At 34.8% G+C, this 21,124-nt stretch overlaps 1 protein-coding gene across 1 annotated transcript in view; it reads left to right on the top strand.

Moving 5' to 3' along the window:
• Positions 1-21,124, top strand: part of USH2A (usherin) — an 829,367-nt gene that overhangs the window by 293,122 nt on the left and 515,121 nt on the right. The window contains exon 21 of the mRNA XM_028488076.1: positions 20,657-20,787. Coding sequence (XP_028343877.1) covers positions 20,657-20,787 — 131 coding nt within the window. The remainder of the gene's footprint in view (positions 1-20,656; positions 20,788-21,124) is intronic.

Genomic DNA, 21,124 nt, shown 5'->3' with positions numbered 1-21,124 from the left:
ACTGTTGGTGGGAATGTAAATTGATACAGCCACTATGGAGAACAGTATGGAGGTTCCTTAAAAAACTACAAATAGAACTACCATACGACCCAGCAATCCCACTACTGGGCATATACCCCGAGAAAACCATAATTCAAAAAGAGTCATGTACCCAAATATTCACTGCAGCTCTATTTACAATAGCCGGGACATGGGAGCAACCTAAGTGTCCATCAGCAGGTGAATGGATAAATACGATGTGGCACATATATACAATGGAATGTTACTCAGCCATAAAAAGAAACGAAATTGAGTTATTTGTAGTGAGGTGGATGGACCTGAAGACTGTCATACAGAGTGAAATAAGTCAGAAAGAGAAAAACAAATACTGTATGCTAACACATATATATGGAATCTAAAAAAAAAAAAAAAATGGTCATGAAGAACCTAGGGGCAAGACAGGAGTAAAGACACAGACCTACTAGATAATGGACTTGAGGATAAGGGGTGGGGGAAGGGTAAGCTGGGACAAACTGAGAGAGTGGCATGGACATATATATACACTACTAAATGTAAAATAGATAGCTAGTTGGACGCAGCCACATAGCAAGGGAGATCAGCTCGGTGCTTTGTGACCAGCTAGAAGGGTGGGATAGGGAGGGTGGGAGGGAGGGAGACGTAAGAGGGAAGAGATATGGGGTCATATGTATATGTATGACTGATTCCCTTTGTTATAAACCAGAAACTAACACACCATTGTAAAGCAATTATACTCCAATAAAGATGTTAAAAAAAAAACAAACCCAAAAACCTAGAGTAAGATTCCAAGTATCTAAGGCAGTGGGAATAGTTGCCTGACAGTGGTTGCAAGACTATCTATACGAAATGGAAAGGAAGATAAGCAACTTGAGAAGTCTCTTGCTATAAAATCAGAAATGAAAAGGCAGTTAGATGAAAATTCCAGTTCATTAATTTATAAAGTCACACACTACTACAGGATTTTAGAGATCACCTAATCCAGTACATCTATTAACTGAGGCCTATTCTGTGCAGGAAATAAGCGTCCTGGCATATATATGTTTCAGAAAGTATCTGGTGATAATTCTTCCTTGTATACTTATCATTTGGAGATTGTAAAGCATGATTGGTCCTTATAACAGTGACATTCAGGCAGTCACAGTTTTTAATTGTTCCTAGGTTGAAATGGAGGATTATTTTAAAAGATGAAAGAGAGCATTCTTTGTTTCATAAAGATTAGGATTAACTACTGTTTCTTAAAACTTCCTACACAGTAAAATTCTTTATTCTTATTTTTCTCTAGTATTTCCCTACTTTTTATCCTAATCTTCATTTACAAAGTAATTTTTAGAATGCTGATTTAATGTTTCCCAAGTTCTTTAGTAGTAAGCAGATGAAAAACAATTTAATTTTAAAAATTAAGAAATAATACATATTTAAATAAATAACACATTTGGCATTCTAATAAAGAGTTAGCCGTTTGGGGATTAATTTCAGGCCATTTCTATTATTTTCAGATTAGTTTTCAATTGTTATTTTGTTAACTATAGTCAATGAAGATTTTGTTATTCATGTATTTATAGGGCTGGTTAGCCATAAATATTTTATGAATGGAGACATTTTTAGCACCATCTAATGGCAGTCAAGTAAAAAGAAAAACTTTTTTCCAATTTAGAACTTATTTGCATAATTCAAATTAAGCTGTACAGCTAGAGTTGCTTCTATATGAAACTGAACTTCTACATTCCCTAATGCACCAAACAGGCAACTAGAAATCCATCCCCAAGCAAGTGGTATGAGTGGGAATGAAGCAGAAGGGATATTTTAGAATGAAGCCAAAGGAGTTCTGCTTTCTTTATGAGGGCAAAGATAAGAAAATATCTATGTAATAGAATACATTAATTTTATGTGAAGAGTTATTTTAATTTTAGAAGCTCATGCAACAAGACTCCATTCTCCACACCCCGTAAATTTCCTGACAAAATACACCTTGACTATTACATTAATATATTTAATTTGTGTTGTTTTACAGCAGTTCTTTATAAATCTTTGGCCAATTTAATATACTGATCTAATAAGGCATCTTTGATCTCTTATAGATTTGTTTTAAAACTGAGTCATATCTTTGTTTATTCTATTGGAATTTTCTATTGAATGAGAGATGAACAATGTGGCTTATGTCAGAGATAAGTAACTCTTACCCCAGGCTATACCTGTTTCTTTCACATGGCTCCTAGCAGGATTTGAAAAATGTGTTGACTGTCACATCCTTAGCATCCGGATCAATGGATTTGGTTGTGTGATGCATCTGAAGGAGACTTTAGTGATAACACCAGATTCTAGTACCTTTCATTCTCATCTCAGTGATTTGGTTTGGTACTTCCTTCTACAATACAAGGAAGGGGCACTAGGCAGACTGTAAAAGCTAAATTCTAGCAGATATTTTTTAAAGTCAACAAGAAAGAGAGATACTGGTTGTGACAGTAGTTTAAAAAGCTTCAGGAAAATGCCTCTCTTCTACTACAGTATCTTCTTTTTTTATGAACGTTTGTCTATATCTGTCACTTGGCTTTAGAAGCCCTATGTGCTCTTTACATCATTGTCCATCAGCTAAATTATAATTCATCCTTCACAATCCAGCTCAGTCATCACAGCTTCTGTGAACTTTCACATATGCTGCTCTGCCCTCATTTTAACAGTTAGTCTTTTTTTTTTTTTTTGCTATTTAACATCTGTGAATTACATATCCTTCTTTAAGTATGTCATTTATAGCGTTTTGTATTCATTTGGCCCATATACTGCAGAACAAGTTCTATATGAGATGAGTATTATGCCTTTCTTATCTTTATTTCTCAGGAAAAAAGTATATTTTGGTGAAAGAAAAGGTAAATTAATGGAACTAAGTTATGTTTAAATTATTGTCTATTTAATTTTCTCTATGTTTACAAGTTAAAATATTTTAAAGTAAGTTGTTGTTTTCATATTCTTTTATTCCTGCTAAAAGTTATCGCATGTTAATTGGTTTGGGGTTTTTTAATTTAATGTAATATTTGATTGACTTTTCTCAACCAGTGGATCAATATCTATTTCTAAAGGGGAAAAAATGTTTACCCCTATAATTGAAGGTTAAAAGGAAAAAATGTCTGACCTAAAAGCTATTCTAAATTTTTGAAGGATTCTTATGAGAGGACCATAGTCATCTATTCGTAAAGTATAGATTTAGACAATATAGGCATACTTTCAAGCAAGAGAGATTCAGGATTTGCCACAAGGAAAAATTTTCAATATAAAGGTGATTCACCAGTTGAAAAATAAGTGGATAAATATATCAATCTTCAGAAAAATATAGAAGTAGCACTAAAAAGATAGAGATCTATGGCCACTGTCCCATGTCACTGTTCTAGCAGTCTTATCAATGCAATAAGAAATAGGAATTATAAAACTTGGACTTAAAATGATTAAATAATCATTATTTTCTGATAATATTATCTCCTATAAAATCCAAGACAATCTGTTAAAAATATGTCACTAATAGAACAGTCTACAAGTGACCGGATCTATATATAAATCATTTGCTTTACTGTTCCCACAAAAACACTTATAAAATTAATAGAAACTTCTGCTTCAAATTTGGAGGTAGAAGAGTGAGAAGGACTTTCACTACCATGTAACAAGAAAAATCTAGGCTAAATAAATATCATATTTTTCTGTGAGGCTATCAAAGAGCAGGTAATACAGAAAACCCTGGACAAACTGAATTTTAGTAAGAAATAAGTGTTTCATAGTTGAAGGGAGAGCTGTGGAACTTTCTATATCTGAGGGTGGGTACTTGGTCCCAGAGGTATAAGCCTGTATATATATATATAGGGAAAATCTTCAGAGTCAAGAATAAAGCAGCTGTCAACTGTCAATGTGCCCTAGTGACATGACATGAGCTCTAGAAGAAGTCCAAATGCCAAAACAAGTAGGTCAGTTCCCAAATCCTATTATGCTCTCCACTCATATTTTGCCAAGAAAGTATCTGTTGAAGAGGGCCTAGAAATGGACTCCTACACACTCTTCCAGTGATTGGTTCCAGAGATATGAAAGGATTGAATCCAAATTTGAACCAAAAAATCTAGTCTCCTGCCAGTTTAAATATGAATAAAATCAAAACAATGACATCATCAGTCATTGGGAGTTGGGATAATCACAAGTGAACTCAATGTAATTAGAGCCCAGTTTCAGTTCAACACAGTCAACAGAGGCATATTTCCAGATGACCAAATTATTAAAATTAGAATGAAAATAGTATAGCAAATATTATAAATATTTTAAAGAATTTAAAGGTAAAAATACATGTAGTAGATAAAGAGAATACAGCATTTTAGAAGAGAAATGATTGCTCTAAAAGGAATATAATAAAAGTTCAAAATCTTTACTGGATGAGCTTAAGAGCAGATGGACAGTGCAAAACAAAAGATGAATGAATTTGAACATAGATAGTTATAAAATAACGACATGAAAACAAGAGAAAAAAGATTGAAAGAAAAACAGAGGATGAGTAACCTGTGAGATAATATCAGGAGTTCTAACTTACGTGGAGACAGGGTTCCAGGAAGAAGGAAAAGAGAAAATAGGCAGAAAAAAATATTTGAGGAAACAACTGCTGATAAATCTTCAGATTTTGTGATAAAACAGCAGCCTATGGATCAGAGAAGCTCAGTGACTTTCAAACAGGATAAATACAATGAAAATCACATCTTAGACATATTATAGTAAAAATTACTGAAACAAAGATAAAGGAAAAGAAAGAAACTTAAACCATCTAGGAGAAAAAATGTTACAGGGAAATGATGAAAAGAATGATGGCTGACACTTTATCTGAAATAATGGAGGCCAGAAGATAATGGAATATCTTTAAAAACCTAAAAAAAAGAAAAGTCAACCTGAATTCTGTGTTCAGTGAAAATATTCAAAAATGAAGTTGAAAGACATTTTCAGATAAACAAAAACTGAGTAAATATATTGTGAATAGTTCTGAAATTCAGCAAATGCTAAAGAATTTTTTTCAGGCTAAAGGAAAATAATACCAGGTAGGAATAAAGATCTGATGAAGGAATGGAGGGAAATGGAAACAAAAACTATGTGAATAAATGGAAAATATTTTTTCCTAATTTTTAAAAAAGACATTTGGCAAAACCCAAAATATAAATATATTCTGTAGTTTACAACCTACATAAAAGTAAAATTTATGGCAAAAATAGCACAAATGATTGGAAGTATGCTGCCACAGGAATCTTATATCTGAAGTGGTATAATATCGATATCTGGTAGAATATTTTAAGTTAAGAATGCATATGATGGTCCATAGAGTAACCATTTTAGGAAGTTTAGGTAAAAAAATGAGAAAGAAATAAAATGGAATATTTAAATAATTCTACTAATCCAAAACAAGTTAGGATAGGCACAATTAAAGAACAAATGCAAAAAAAAAAAAAAAAAAAAAGAAAAAAAAGAATATTTAAATAATTCTACTAATCCAAAACAAGTTAGGATAGGCACAATTAAAGAACAAATGCAAAAAAAAAAAAAAAAAAAAGAAAAAGAAGAACGAAGACAGATAGTAAGACGGTAAACTTAAATTCAACCATATCGATAATTACATTGAATGAAAATATATAAACACACCAACAAAAAGGCGAAGATTATCAGACTGGCTAAAAGCACAAGACTCTAATATACACTGTTTACAAGAGATGTACTTTAAGTATAAAAAAACAGATGGATTAAAAGTAAAAGGATGGAAAACATAAATCATGAAACACTTTTCATAACAAAATAGCAGTGGCAATATTTATATCAAAGTAATCCTCAAGACCAGTAGTATTACTGGAAATAAAGACATTTCACATTGATAAACAGTCAATTCTTCAAGAAGAAAATATCCTAAATGTATTACTATGTAATAGTAGAGTTTCAAAATATATGAAATAAAATTTATAAACTAGGGAGAAAATAGGCAAATTCACTACCATATGTGAAGATTTTTAAATGACTTTCTTAGTAATTAATAAAAGAAGTAGCTAAAGATCTATAAGAATATAGAAAAAGCAATCAACACTACCAGTGAACTTAAATGGTATTTATTGAACACTATATCCCAGCCTGGAAAACACTCATTCTTTTCAAATGTACTTGGAAAGTATATACTGGACCATAAAGAAGTCTCACAAAATTTCAAAGGATTGAAGTCATAGTGCTTATTCTCTGACTACATGGAATTAAATTTAAAGTCAATATGTGAATGATATCTCATTTCTAAATGATATCTCATTTAGAAAATTTCTAAAATATCTCATTTAGAAAATTTCTAAATATTTAAAATTAACTCATTTTTAAATAACGTGTAAATCAAAAAGGAAATGACAAGGGAATTATTTTAGTTGAAAATTTAAAAGTTAAAAAATGAAACTACAGCATTATCAGCTTTTAAGATGCAGGTAAAATGTTTAGGAGTTAATGTTTAGGTTAAATGATTATCTTAGAAAAAAAAGATCTGAGCCTTTCCATGTTTCTTATTAAAAGAGCTATCAAAAGAATAAATTAAACTCCAAATAATAAGATATGGAAAATAATTAAGATCAGATATCGATGAAATGGAAACAGATATCAAGGCCCAACGTTGGCTTTCAAGAATAATGGGCAGGGCTTCCCTGGTGGTGCAGTGGTTAAGAATCCGCCTTTCCCTGGTGGCGCAGTGGTTAAGAACCTGCCTGCCAACGTAGGGGACACGGGTTTGAGCCCTGGTCCGGGAAGATCCCACATGCCACGGAGGAACTAAGCCTGTGTGCCACAACTACTGAGCCTGCACTCTAGAGCCTGCGAGCCACAACTCCTGAGCCCGTGTGCCAGAACTACTGAAACCCACACACCTAGAGCCCATGCTCCGCAACAAGAGAAGCCACCACAATGAGAAGCCCACGTGAGGAAGAGTAGCCCCCGCTTGCTGCAGCTAGAGGAAGCCTGCACACAGCAACAAAGACCCAACGCAGCCCAAAATAAATAAATAAAATAAATAAATTTATTAAAAAAAAAGAATAATGGGCAGTGGAGGGTAGATTTTGAATTAATTTAAAAAACCAATCAATATGATTCACCACATTAATAGAGGGATTGGAGCAAAATATCATATTTTCTCAATAGATCTGGAAAGGATTTGACAAAATTTAATACCTACTCATAATGAAAACTTTCAGCAAACTAGCAATAGAGGGGGACTTTCCTAATTAAATAAAGGACCACTTTGAACATCCTACAGCTAATATACTCAATGGTGAAACAATATATGCTTTGCTTCTAAGATTGGGATCAGCATTCAAATTTTACTAATGGTCCTAGCCTCTGCAATAAAACAATAAAATAAATAAAAGTCACAAATGTTGGAAAGGAAAAGAAGTATGTCTTTATTTGTAGTTGACGTGATTATGTATGTATATTCAATCTCTAAGTACTAGAACTATTCAATAATAAGAATTCAGAAAGGTAGCACATACAAAATCAATGTAGATAAAATTAATCAAATATACTAATAATAAATAGTTGAAAAAAGTGTAAAAGTGGCATTTAAAAGCACATCCAAAACATAATACTTAAATCTAACAAAATAAGTGAAAAGATTCTACACCCAAAATTGTAAAATGACTTAGGAAAATTAAAGTAAATATAAATAAATGAGAAGAGTTATCATGATTGTGGATGATAAACAAAAGGTTGTTAAAATAGTCCTTCCCCTCACGTCAATCTATAGGCTTAATGTAATTTCAATCAAAATTACAGCAAGCGTTTTAAAGAAATTCTCAAATTGATTCTACAAGTTAAAAGGAAATTCAAAGGATCTAGAATATTTGAAAACAAGATTGAATATAGTCTGATGAATTTGTCAGACTTATGCTGTCTGACTTCATGACTTAAAATAAGGCCACAAAAATCAAGACATTGTATTATTTGTGAAGTACTGACAAATAGATTAGAAATAGACCCAAATTTCCATTGTCAATTAAATTTGGTGAAGTTAAGGCAATTCAATGAGGAAGGCATAATCTTTTCACCAATGATATTGCATAATCTGGAGTGATCTGGAAAAAATGAAGCTGGATCCCTACCTCACATGATACATACAAATTAATCTGAGATGGAGTCAAAGTCCTAAAAATAAAAGCTAAAATTATAAAGCTTTTAGGAGAAAAATGAGAGAATATCTTGGTGACCTTGGTGTTGGTAAAGACTTCTTAGGATATAAAAAGCACTATCGGGCTTCCCTGGTGGCGCAGTGGTTGCGCGTCCGCCTGCCGATGCAGGGGAACCGGGTTCGCGCCCCGGTCTGGGAGGATCCCACATGCCGCGGAGCGGCTGGGCCCGTGAGCCATGGCCGCTGAGCCTGCGCGTCCGGAGCCTGTGCTCCGCAACGGGAGAGGCCGCAACGGGGGGAGGCCCGCGTACCACACACACACAAAAAAAAGCACTATCCATTCAAAAATGATAAATTCAGCTTCTTCAAAAGATGCTAAGAATATGAAAAGACAAGCCACAGAATGAGTCATAGGCTATGTATATGTTTTAGTAAGAAAATACCAAGCAGTTTTCTGAAATGGTTGCTCCATCTTACATTTACATACAGCAGAATTTAGTGTTTTTAATTTTAGCCATTCTAGTGAGTATAACATGGTATCTCATTGTAGTTTTAATTTGCAGTTCCCTGATGATTGATGAAACTGAGCATCTTCCTTGTGAACCTTATTATTCACATATCAGGGTTTGTTGGTCATGACTGTTCAAACTTTTTAATTTTTTAAATTCTTTTATACAATTTTAAAGGTTACTTTCCATTTACAGTTATTACAAAATATTGGCTGTAGTCCCTGTGTTGTACAGTGTATCTTTGTAGCCTATCTTATACCCAATAGTTTGTACCCCCACTCTCCACCACTATATAGCTCCTCTCCCCTCTCTCCACTGGTAACCACTAGTTGGTTCTCTATATCTGTGAGTCTGCTGCTTTTTTGTTATATTTACTAGTTTTTTGTATTTTTTAAATTCTACATACAAGTGATATCATGCAATATTTGTCTTTCTCTGACTTATTTCACTTAGCACAATGCCCTCCAAGACCATCCATGTTGCTGCAAATAGCAAAATTCCATTCTTTTTAATGGCTGAGTAGTATTCCATTGTACATATACCACATCTTCTTTAGCCATTCATCTGTCGATGGACATTTATGTTACTTCAGTATCTTGGCAATTGTAAACAATGCTGCTTTGAACATTGGGGTGCTTGTATCTTTTTGAATTAGTGTTTTTATTTATGTATTTATTTATTTATTTTTGGATATATACCCAGGAGTGGAATTGCTGGGTCATATGGTAGTTCTATTTTTAGTGCTTTGAGAAACCTCCATCCTGTTTTCCACAGTGGTTGCACCAATTTACACTCCCACCAACAGCGTACAAGAGTCCCCTTTTCTCCACATCCTGGCCAGAATTTGTTATTTGTGTTCTTTTTGATGATAGCCATTCTGACAGGTATGAGGTAATATCTCATTGTGGGTTTGATTTGCATATCCCTGATGATTAAGCTATGTTGAGCATCTTTTCATTTGCCTCTTGGCCAGTTTCATTTCCTCTTTGAAAAAAATGTATTGAGTTGTAGGATTTCATTGTAGGATTTCTTTATATATTCTACATATCCATGTCAGTTATGAGAATTTGAAATTCTGGTTCAAGATTTTTTTTTTCATATCTGTAAATGCTTTTTAGCAGCTCTTGCATTCATGCTGGGGAGCTGTGTTATAGTTTCCTATAATTATAGTTTCTGTGCTTGGATTTTGGAGGGAAGAATTTTCTTCAGCTAAAATGTTTTGGTTCTCAATTTCACTTTGTTCTTACAGTAGCTGTATAAGGATATTATATGATAATCTCCAGTCATTTTGAAATGTCTTACCTTTTGCTGAATATGTAATACCAATGGTATATCAGTTAGGATGAAGGTTTGGGGTAGGTTTTTTGGTTCAAGAGAGACACATCCTGTTGTTTTTGCGAATGGTGATAGATGGTGCGCTCTGTGTTGATTTGTGTGTTTTCTGATTTTCTGATTCTCTTTTGTTAATTCAGAACTCTTAATTTCCTGTTTGCTTCCTTCTCTGACGCTAAGAGATATGTCTCCTTGTAGCGCTTTCCCTTTTCTCTGGAAGCAGTGCCTTCCACAGATTGCTCTTTTCCTGGACCCTTTCAGGGCTCTTTGAATATCTCAGTAGCCAATATTTTGTTCTCAGTGTTGTTGTTGTTTGTTTGCTTGCTTGTTTGTTTTTTTAACTCTGGGAGGAACTGACTTTCAGGGGGTGATTTTATCTGACTTCTGCCATGGCTGGTTCCTTGCTGCCCTCTGCCCTTTTCTGTTCATTCTTTATTCTACTCTCAACACCAGTGTGAACTCTGGTGCTGACTCTTCTGGTTTAGAATGTTTATTTCTCTATTTTACATATTGACGTTTTTAGAATTCTCTGTCTCCTAGTGACTCTATAGGCTTGGGTTATGGTGATTATATTTGTTCTCCTTCATGATCAGAATGGTTTTTAGAGAAAAATGCAGAAATATTAGGCTGCTATCGTTATCCAATGGGAAGCTGAATCATCTGGACTAAAATTTTAAATGTTATAGTCATGAATATGCTATAAGAAACTATTAAAGACTACTTTTTATTATTTTGTGAGGAAGGAAGTACTTTCTAATTAAAGCACCAATTCTAGAAGAAATTAAGAAAAAATGTTTTAAAGTTTTGAGTCGTTTTATTTTAGCCTATACAATAATGAAAAACAACATAAGGTTAAAAGGCACACAGCAAACTGGGAGAAAGTATTTGAAACAGCTATCTAGACAAAGGATCAATGAGGTATCACCTCACACTGGTCAGAATGGCCATCATCAAAAATGTCTACAAATAATAAATGCTGGAGAAAGTGTGGAGAAAAAGGAACCCTCCTACACTGTTGGTGGGAATGTAAATTGGTGTAGTCACTATGGAGAACAGTATGGGGGTTCCATATAAAACTAAAACTAGAGCTACCATATGATCCTGCAATCCCACTTCTGGGAATATATCCAGAGAAAAACATAATTAGAAAAGATACATGCAACCCGATGTTTGTAGCACTATTTAAAATAGCCAAGACATGGAAGCAACCTAAATATCTATTGACGGATGAATGGATAAAGAAGATGTGGTGTATATATATATATATATATATATATATATATATATATATACAGTGGAATATTACTCAGCTGTAAAAAAAAGGATGAAATAATGCCATTTGCATCAATATGGACGGACCTAGAGATTATCATACTAAGTGAAGTAAGTCAGACACAGAAAGACAAATACCATATGATATCACTTATATGTGGAATCTAAAAATAGGATACAAATGAACTTATTTACAAAACAGAAATAGACTCACAGACATAGAAAACAAAGCTATGGTTACCAAGGGGAGCAGGGGAGGAATAAATTACAAGTTTTTTTTTAAAAAAGTATCAACATCTAATCCTTCAAAAATTTATTGAGGGCTTAGAATGAAGCAGGCACTGTTCTAGATTTATATTTTAAGGGGTGGAAATATGAGGTAAATAAAATAAATGATGAAAGTATAGTACGGGCTGGAGATGGTGAGTGCTATGCAGAAAGGCAAAGCAGACGGGTGATTATAATTGTTAATAAACCAGTCTTAATGGGTTTCTCAGAGAAGTTGAATTTGAGAAAATGCCTGTTAAAAAAATGAGATACCAAACCATGCCGATACCTGGGAAAGATGTTTCCAGGCAGAGGGAAGAACAATTACTGAGGTGGCCAGAGTGGAGAAAGGGAGGGGAAACATAATTGGAAATGGGAGACATAGTGAAGGCTGGATTATTTAAGATGTTGTAGGCTATTATGATGACTTTGCCTTTAACTTGATGTGAGACAAGAAGCCTTTGGTGGTCACCAAATAGAGGAAAGACGTGACCAGAATTGTCCTTTGATGGGATGACTCTAGCTATTATTTTAGAATAGACTATAGTATGTGTGTGGGGGGGGGTGGGGGGGTGTTGTATGTTGTGGGGGGCATGGAGCAAGGATGGAAAAAGGGAGGTCAAAAATGTTAAGGGAGATAATTACAATAATCCAGGAGACAGAGAATGGTGACTCATAACATATGATGACCCACAATATTTAAAGAACTCAAATAAATCAAGTAGAAACCAATAAATAGACCTTTGAAATTGGACAAGAGACATTTGTGTGCACAACTCCCATAAAAATATATGGCTATCTTTATGGTTAACATATATATGAAGTTTTTACTATCACCAATAATATGAAAAGTGAATTAAAACAAACCTGAATTCTCATTCTTTCATCTCAGATTTTGAAATATCCATTATTGGCCAGAGTATGCGGATGTGGTCATTCAAACTCTGAAAAAGTATTGGGTTGGCCAAAAGGTTCCTTTGGTTTTTATGTAAAAATAAAAGACACATTTTTCATTTTTACCAAGAACTTTATTAAACAAGATATTCACCATTTTGTTCTACTACCTTCTGCGATTTTTCAGACAACTTCATAACTCCATCTTCCCAAAACTTTTTATCTTTTTGAGCAAAGAACTGTTCTAGGTGCCTTTTACAGTCTTCCAAGGAATTGAAATTTTTCCATTAAGAGAATTTTGTAAAGACCAAAATAAATGGAAATTCGAAGGTACAATGTCTGTTGAATACAGCAGGTGAATCAGAACTTCCCAGCCAAGCTGTAACAGTTTTTTGCCTGGTCATCAAAGAAACACGTGGTCTTGCATTATTCTGATGGAAGATTATGCATTTTCTGTTGACTAATTCTGTATGCTTTCTGTCGAGTGCTGTTTTCAGTTGGTCTAATTGGGAGCAGTACTTGTTGGAATTAATCGTTTGGTTTTCCAGAAGGAGCTCATAACAGAGGACTCCCTTCCAATCCCACCATATACACAACATCCCCTTCTCTGGTTGAAGACCACCCTTTGGTGTGGTTGGTGGTGGTTCATTTCGCTTGCCCCTTGATCTCTTCTGTTCCACAGTACTGTACAGTGTCCACTTTTCATTGCCCGTCACAATTTGTTTTAAAAATGGAACATTTTTGTTATGTTTAAGTAGAGAATCGCATGGGAAGTATGGTCAAGAAGGTTTTTTTCACTTAACTTATGTGAAACCCAAATATCAAAGTGATTAATATAACCAAGCTGGTACAAATGATTTTCAATGCTTGATTTGGATATTTTGAATATGTTGGCTATCTCCCATGTGGTATAACATTGATTGTTCTCAGTTAATATCTCTATTTGATTGCTATCAACTTCAACTGGTCTACGCGACCATGGAGCATCGTCCAGCAGGAAATCTCCAGCATGAAACTTCGCAGACCACTTTTGACACGTTTGATCAGTCACAGCACCTTCTCCATACACTGCAGAAATCTTTTTTGTGTGTGTGTTTCAGTGGCATTTTTACCTTTCTTGAAATAATAAAGCATAACATACTGAAAATGTTGCTTTTTTTCCTCCATCTTCAACATTAAAATGCCTACATAAAAATTCACCAATTTTGATGTCTTTTTTTTTAAGTACTCACTGATATGACAGCTGTCACATGCAATCTAACAGAATTGTTTCGAGTGATGTTAAAGACAACTAAGCGAGGCTTCCCTGGTGGCGCAGTGGTTGCGAGTCCGCCTGCCGATGCAGGGGACACGGGTTCGTGCCCCAGTCCGGGAAGATCCCACATGCCGTGGAGCGGCTGGGCCCGTGAGCCATGGCCGCTGAGCCTGTGCTTCCGGAGCCTGTGCCCCGCAACGGGAGAGGCCACAACAGTGAGAGGCCTGCGTACCACACACACACACACACAAAAAGACAACTAAGTGCTATTAGAGCCATCTTATGGAAAAAACCAAACAAAATTTTTTGCCAACCCAATATTTGAATTAATTATTAGTTTTCAAAGACCATATGGCAATATGAGTAAAATTTTTAAAAATTAATCTCTTTGAACATTATCTTAGAGCCTACCAATATGCAAGCAAAACTGTTTGTTGCAATACTACTTTTAATATCAAAAAATTAGAAACCAACTAAATGTTATCTAAGATAAAATTATAAAATAAAGTATGTAAATGTATTTAGTTATTAGAGAATATCACGTGTCTTTGTGAACTGAAGTGGAAAGATATCTGCTCTATGTTACAAAGTGAAAAACACTTACAGAAGCATTTTTCACAATACCTGAGATATGGAAACAGCCCAAATGTCCATCAGTGGATGAATGGATAAAGAAAATATACATACATACACAAACATGTACAATGGAATATTATTCAACCGCGAGAAAGAAAGAATTCCTACCATTTGCAACAAAATGGATGAACCTGGAGATCATTATGCTAAGTGAAATGACCCAGATAGAGAAAGATGAATACTGTAGGATCTAACTGATATGTGGAATAAATTTTTTTTTAAAAAAATCAAGCTCATACAAACAGGGGGTAGAATAGTGGTTACCAGGGACTGGGGAGATGTTGGTCAAAGACTACAAAGTTGCAGTTATGTAGGATGAAAAAGCCTAGAGAGCTAATGTATAGGCATGATGACTATACTTAATAATACTATAATAATACTGTATGGAAAGGTGCTAAGAGAATAGATATCAGATGCATTTAACACACAAAAATTAGTACCTATGTGAGGATATAGTATGTTAGCTTGACTGTAGTAATCATTTCACTATGTATATGTATAAATCATCGTGTTGAACACCTTAAATATATGCAATTTTATTTTGAAAAACTTTAAAACCTTACAGAATAGTGTACATGATGTAATCCAATTTCAGTAAAGAAAAAACAGATAAACAATGACATACATGTGTATAAATATTTCTGAGAAAAACTTTGCCAAATTGTTGGTAGTAGTTTCTCTGAGGGTGACAGGTAAACCTATAGAGAATTTTCACTTTCAGCTTTTATAGTTTGAATTTTATGTAATTCTATTATTTCTTCATTTTCAGCAAACCTTTGTATTGAAGTTTAACATACAAACAGAAAAGTGCAAAAATCATAGGTGTACTGTTTGACAGATTTCAAAACCTGAATAGCTTTATGTAACCAGCACGAAATTAATAAATAGAATAGTACTGATCCCCCAGAAGCCCTCTGCATTGTGCCCTGTTCTAAACCCCAACTGGGATTACCACTATCTTGACCTCTAAAACCATAGATTTATTTTGCGTGGTTTTACACTTGATGTAAAAGGGATCATGCAGTATGTATTCTTTTGTGCCTAGCATTTTTTATCCAATATTTTGTTTGTGAGATTCATGCCTGTAGTTGCATGTGGCTATATTTTGTTCATTCCCATTGCTATATTATACCTCATTTATTTATCCTTTCTGCAGTTGGTGGGCATTTGTGTATGTTCCATTTTAATGGTATAATAAAAAGTATTTCTATATACATACTTATATATTTTTCTGAAGCTGTGTATTTGTGTGTGTGTGTGTGTGTGTGTGTGTGTGTGTGTGTGGTGGGATATGTAACTTGGAGTGGAATGGCTAAACCAAAAGGTATGCATATATTTAAGAGATATAAATTAATAAGTACTGCCAAGCAGTTTTTCAGAATGGTGGGACCAATTATACTCCCACTAGTAGTTATGAGCATTCCAGTTGCTCTGCGTACTAGAGTACATTTAGTATTTTCTATTTTATTTTAGCCATTCTGGTGGGTGTTTAGTGGTATTGCATTTTATTTTGCCTTTCTCTGATGACTAACAATGCTGAGCATCTTTTCCATACATTTATTTGTCATTTGGACATCATCTTTTTGAAGAGCCATTTGCCCCCATTCTTTTAATGAGTCATTCATCTTTTTTTATTGATTTGTAGGAATTATATATATTTTTATTGGATATGTATGTTATCAGAAATATATATTATAAATATCTTCTCCTGTTATGTTAGTTACCTTTTCACTCTCTTATTTGTGCCTTTTCTTAGACAAAAGTTCTTAATCCTAATACAATTTATAACCATTTCCCTTTCTATTATACTTTTACCTGTATTGTTTAAGAACTCTTTGCCTATTCCATGGGCTTGTCACTGTACTGTTTTTATAATTAAATTTTTAAAGTTGCAAACACATTTACATAAAAGCTAAGTATTTTCATGCAGATCTTGGATTTTCAGATTTTTTAAAAATGTGAGACCACGGATGTATGTCTCTTTTATGTATCTCTGTATCCCAATAGCCTAGAAGGGTGGCTGCACAAAATATATTTTCCTAAAAATATTCCTTGGATGAATGAATAAATTTTTCTATTGCGATAGAAAAATGCTCTATCATTTCCCCAAATACTTGAAGCAAAAAATTGAACTTTAGAAATCTCCTGTTTTCTTTGCATCAAAATCTAAATTTTAGCAAGTGAGAAATATTTATTTTTCACTTTTTTGCCCATTTTAGTCAGCATGGCTCTTTAACACAAACCTCTAAAAAGAAAAATGCTTTGGTACTGCTCTGCTCTGCTCCACATGTCTTCTTATTCTTGAGCCCAGGATGAAAGCACATTCATAAGGCACAGGAGAAAATAGGAGTCAAGCTCAGTCACACAGTATATATTTAAAGCTTCTTCTCTAACATGGTACCACAAGTCTGCTTCCACTTCTTTTCCCGAAACAAGTCACATGGCTGAGCCTAAAGTCAGTGGATGGGGATGTATAGGCATATGATTGACTACATGATTTAAGGCATTTGGCTCAAAAGATAGGATTTATCAATGTCTACAACATTAATTGTCAAGAACATGATGTTTCAATGGAAGTGTGCATTTTTTTATTTCTTTACTTGCAAAAAAACCCCTCATTCATTATAAATCTTTGTAATGTAAGGAAACAATTTGACCATACAACAGCAAATCAAGTTACTTTACTAAATCTTCATTTCTCACAAGAAATACCCCTTGATCTGTGTATTCTATTTTAGTTGGGCTAAATTTTATATAACATTTCTGTGCTATGTAAGTGTAAAAGCTGGAAATTAAATGGTGTGTCTGAAAAACACATGCACATGCACATTCTTGAATAACATATGATATTAGTTGATTTTTTTCCCAAGTATAACTTGGATAAATATCTCTGTAATTCTTATTGTGATTCATAATTTCATTCATCAAATTTCCCTTCAACTGGGGACGAGTAGTTGTATTCCCAGACTGAGCAATTATTATCTTATTCCCTCATTCAAATCCTGGCTTTTGCTCCCCTGGTTACCACCATGTAGATGCCAACAGCACCCTGGTAGAGAGTGTTGTTGTCTTCGTGTTCTGAATTGTAGCTATTTTTATGAAATAACCTTCAGTTGTTTAATTTTAAAACAATAGTCTTAATTATAGTATTTGATACCACATATGAAATTTTAAAATGGTCACAGAAAGGTAAGCCATCTGTAGAAGAGAGCCATTCTGAACCAAAAAGAGAGAAGCTTAAGAGAAGAAGAGTTGATAGAAATATGATTTTTCTCTGGTCAGAAGGTACACCAGATTTTGGCCATGTCTGTGCTTTTGTCGGCAGATGTGTCCTCCTTATATCTGACTGCGCCACCCTAATGCTTTGTTTCTATGTCTCCCATTTCATTCTCTACCAGATTGTTCTAGTGAGACCTCAATACCCACTGCCTACTCATCCATTCCATCAAAAATTATCACCCAGCAGTTTGGACTCTGCTCGTTCTACTCAATTGAAAAAGATAGTAATTACCAGCTCTGTGAGCTTTTCTTCAGCTCTCATTATTCTGGAACTATAGGAAATGCTTACATAGTTAACTAACTTTGCCTTCTTAAAGTTCTCTCCTACCTATGTTTCCATTTTACAATGTGATCCTGATTGTTCTAACTTTATTGTTGCCCCGATTCTTTCCTTAAGTCTGGGGCATTTTTCCCAGGTCCTTGCTCTGTCTCCCAGGGACATGATTTATTGGTGGGTGATTGCCAATTTATTTTTCTAGCCCCATTTTCTCTTGTGAGATTTAGTTTCTCATTTCCAAATGATGGATAGTTTTTTCCTTTACATTATTAATATAAACTCACTGTGCCCCAGGTGGAGCTTATATCCTCAACCCCATATTTTCTTCGGTACCTGACCTTTCTATTTCTGTTAATAATGCTACTTTTCCCTCAGTAATTGGTGAAAAGAATTGACCATCTTACCCCCATCATCACCTCATAACCACTTGTTTTAAGGATTCTCTTCTGAAATATATAGACTCCATTCTTTCAATACATTTAGTTATGTGTCAGTCCTTAATTAAAATCCTTATCATCTTATTCCCCCAAAGCACAGCAGTATCCTAGCTGGTTCCTCTGTAGTTAAATTATCTACATCCTCCAGACATTCCAATGTTAGTTTGGTTGCCTTCATCTTGACTTTGAGCATCTTCTTCCCTTCCTCCACCCCAATTTTAAAGCCTTCCTTTTGTCTACAGGATAAATTCCAACTTTTTTAGTCCATTGAATAAGAGAGATGAGAGTAATAAAGCTAGTATCAGGGGTTCAAGTGAGTTTGGATCCTGAAAAGTGATGTGTAGGGACAAACGATCTTATTCTAGGAAGTGAGAGAGGCGCCAGGATGGACCAGGTACTGAGTCTAACAGCAAGAATGTAATATCCTAGAAGGTGGGATAAAGAGAATCAGAGAGTGTGAGGTAATGAAATATCAAAATGAGTAGGACAGGTATGTTTGAAAAGGACCAAAAGCATAAAATCTAGAAGACAAAGGTGCAGAAGCTAAGAAGGCCAGGAAAAGTTTGAGTTGCCTCTTTGGAAAGTCTGAAGCCCACATGCCAGACTTGCCTTTGCTGGTATTAAAATAATTCACTCTAAAGATAGTTATGACATAATCTTCTTTTCCATCTTTGTCTTCTACTCAAACTTCTCAAGCCAGATAGTCTATATATGGCCTGAGATGGGGTCTTGCCTATTTCTCCAGATTCATCTCTTAACTGCCTCCTCCACATCCAACTTTCCTTAATATTTTCCCTGCCTCTAGGCCTTTATACAGTTTCTCCCAAAGTCCTTCATATTCTCTGAAAACAAGCTCAAGCATCTTATTCTTTGTGAAACCTTTCTTAATCCCTTTGAATCAAATTATATCTTGTAAATAGGTCTGTATCACTTATCACACCTCACTACAGTTTTTTTTTTTATTCTTTTTCACCAACTAGAATTTAATGTCAGGCACTGGCTTGTTAGTTTTTCTTCTTTATTGTGTATCAGAGTACTCAACAAATGTTAATGTTCCATAGAAAACGTATTTTATAAAATGACAATCTGATGCTCACAAAATGATTTCTGACCTCCTGCCTCCACACCTGTGTTAAAACTCCTTCCTTACCACTTGTTGTACCTTCCACTTGTTGTACCTTCCACCTCCTTTCTTCACATCCATGTACTAAGTACACCAGGACACCATGTGATTTCCGGGGGTAGAAAGATGAATCAGACATGGTTTCTGATTGCAGGAACCTGTTGTAGTCTATTGAATCCAGGGTGAATCCCTCAGCTATGTAAGAACTTTGGTTACCAGCCCAGCATGAAGGCAGCTCTGTCCCCTTCCAACTTACACAATCCTGGTTGACTATATTATTAATCAAATCAATAGCCATTAATTATTCAGTTTTGTGCTCTTGAGCTGTCATTTGGTTCTCATGTATGTTCTTGACCTCTTATTTGATTCTCCCTGTACGACGTGTCTGTTAAGACACACATTTTATATCTCCAACTAAACTGGAAACTCTTGAGAACAAAGATCTTAAACTTCTTTGCCAGTTTCAGTACATTAGCAAAATGTCTTACACTGAGGAAGAGCTTGATAGTACGCATTGAGTGGGTGGGATACCCGTAGAATGGAGGTTGGGCCAGGTGGTGGTAGTGCGAAGACATCATAGAGAACTATTTCATGCCTCTCCTGCTTCCTGAGCAGGGGTAATTTCTGAGAGACAGGAACACTGTGTGTCATGGGCAGTGCTGGTAGGTGATCTGAGGGGTGAGTGGAGCCCCTGGAATTCTGAAGGCTGTAGACCATTTGGTTACAGGATGGCATCCCAGAAAATTGGCTCTGTGGACCACTTCATAGCAGATTTTTTTCGCTTTTAGCTTCTGCTACTGGACAAGTTCTTTAAACTTCATAAGTATTTTAAACAAAGCTCCTTGTGTTTCTTTCACTCATGTCAAAAACCCATTTAGTTTTATGACTCTGATAATATTACCGCATTGATCCCCTGGTATCCAATTTTGGGTTGACAACATATCTTTTTATGTTGTTGAGTTTTGCATATATTTAAACTTCATTATATATTGATTAGCGGGAGTGCAGGCTTGAGTTTCCAAGTATGGGTTGGCATTCATAATGGGATACAGTTAAAACCAAATGGCTGGGACCATCCCAGTGCATTGCTGTGTATAATTCCCTGACTGTGCTCACTGCATCATAAATAATAATGAAGTAAATGTACGTTTATCAGAAAGAATCAACAAAACCCAGCACTGATTCGCTGATTGCACTTGTCTCCCCAGGCATTAAGGCCAGCTTTCGAACGAGGGTGCCTGAAGGTTTGATTGTCTTTGCGGCATCACCTGGCAATCAGGAAGAGTATTTCGCAATTCAGTTGAAGAATGGACGCCCTTATTTTCTTTTTGATCCTCAGGTAAATGAGTAATCATAAGAGTTGATATTTTTGAGAGTTTACCAGGTACCAAGTGCTTATGTTTTCACAATGAATCCTCACCAAAACCTTAGAGGTGAGTACTCATTATTTCCACTTTACCAATGAAGAAAAAGAAACTTACAAAAATGAATCTGACTTGCCCACAGCTAAAATAGCAGAGCTTCAAAATCACATAGTCTGACTGAGAATCTACATGCTTAACAACAATATGCTACCTTATAATGAGGATTAAAACTTTTAAATGCATTTGAATAGATCTGTTTTTATTTTCCTTGAGAGCAAAATTGTGTTTCTATCTCCCTTCCTCTTTCTCTTT

This window comes from Physeter macrocephalus, chromosome 4 (assembly GCF_002837175.3).
Source record: "Physeter macrocephalus isolate SW-GA chromosome 4, ASM283717v5, whole genome shotgun sequence".
NCBI classification, from domain to species: Eukaryota; Metazoa; Chordata; class Mammalia; order Artiodactyla; family Physeteridae; genus Physeter; species Physeter macrocephalus.
The sequence above is the reverse complement of the archived record's forward strand: the minus strand, read 5'-3'. Positions and strand labels throughout refer to the sequence as shown.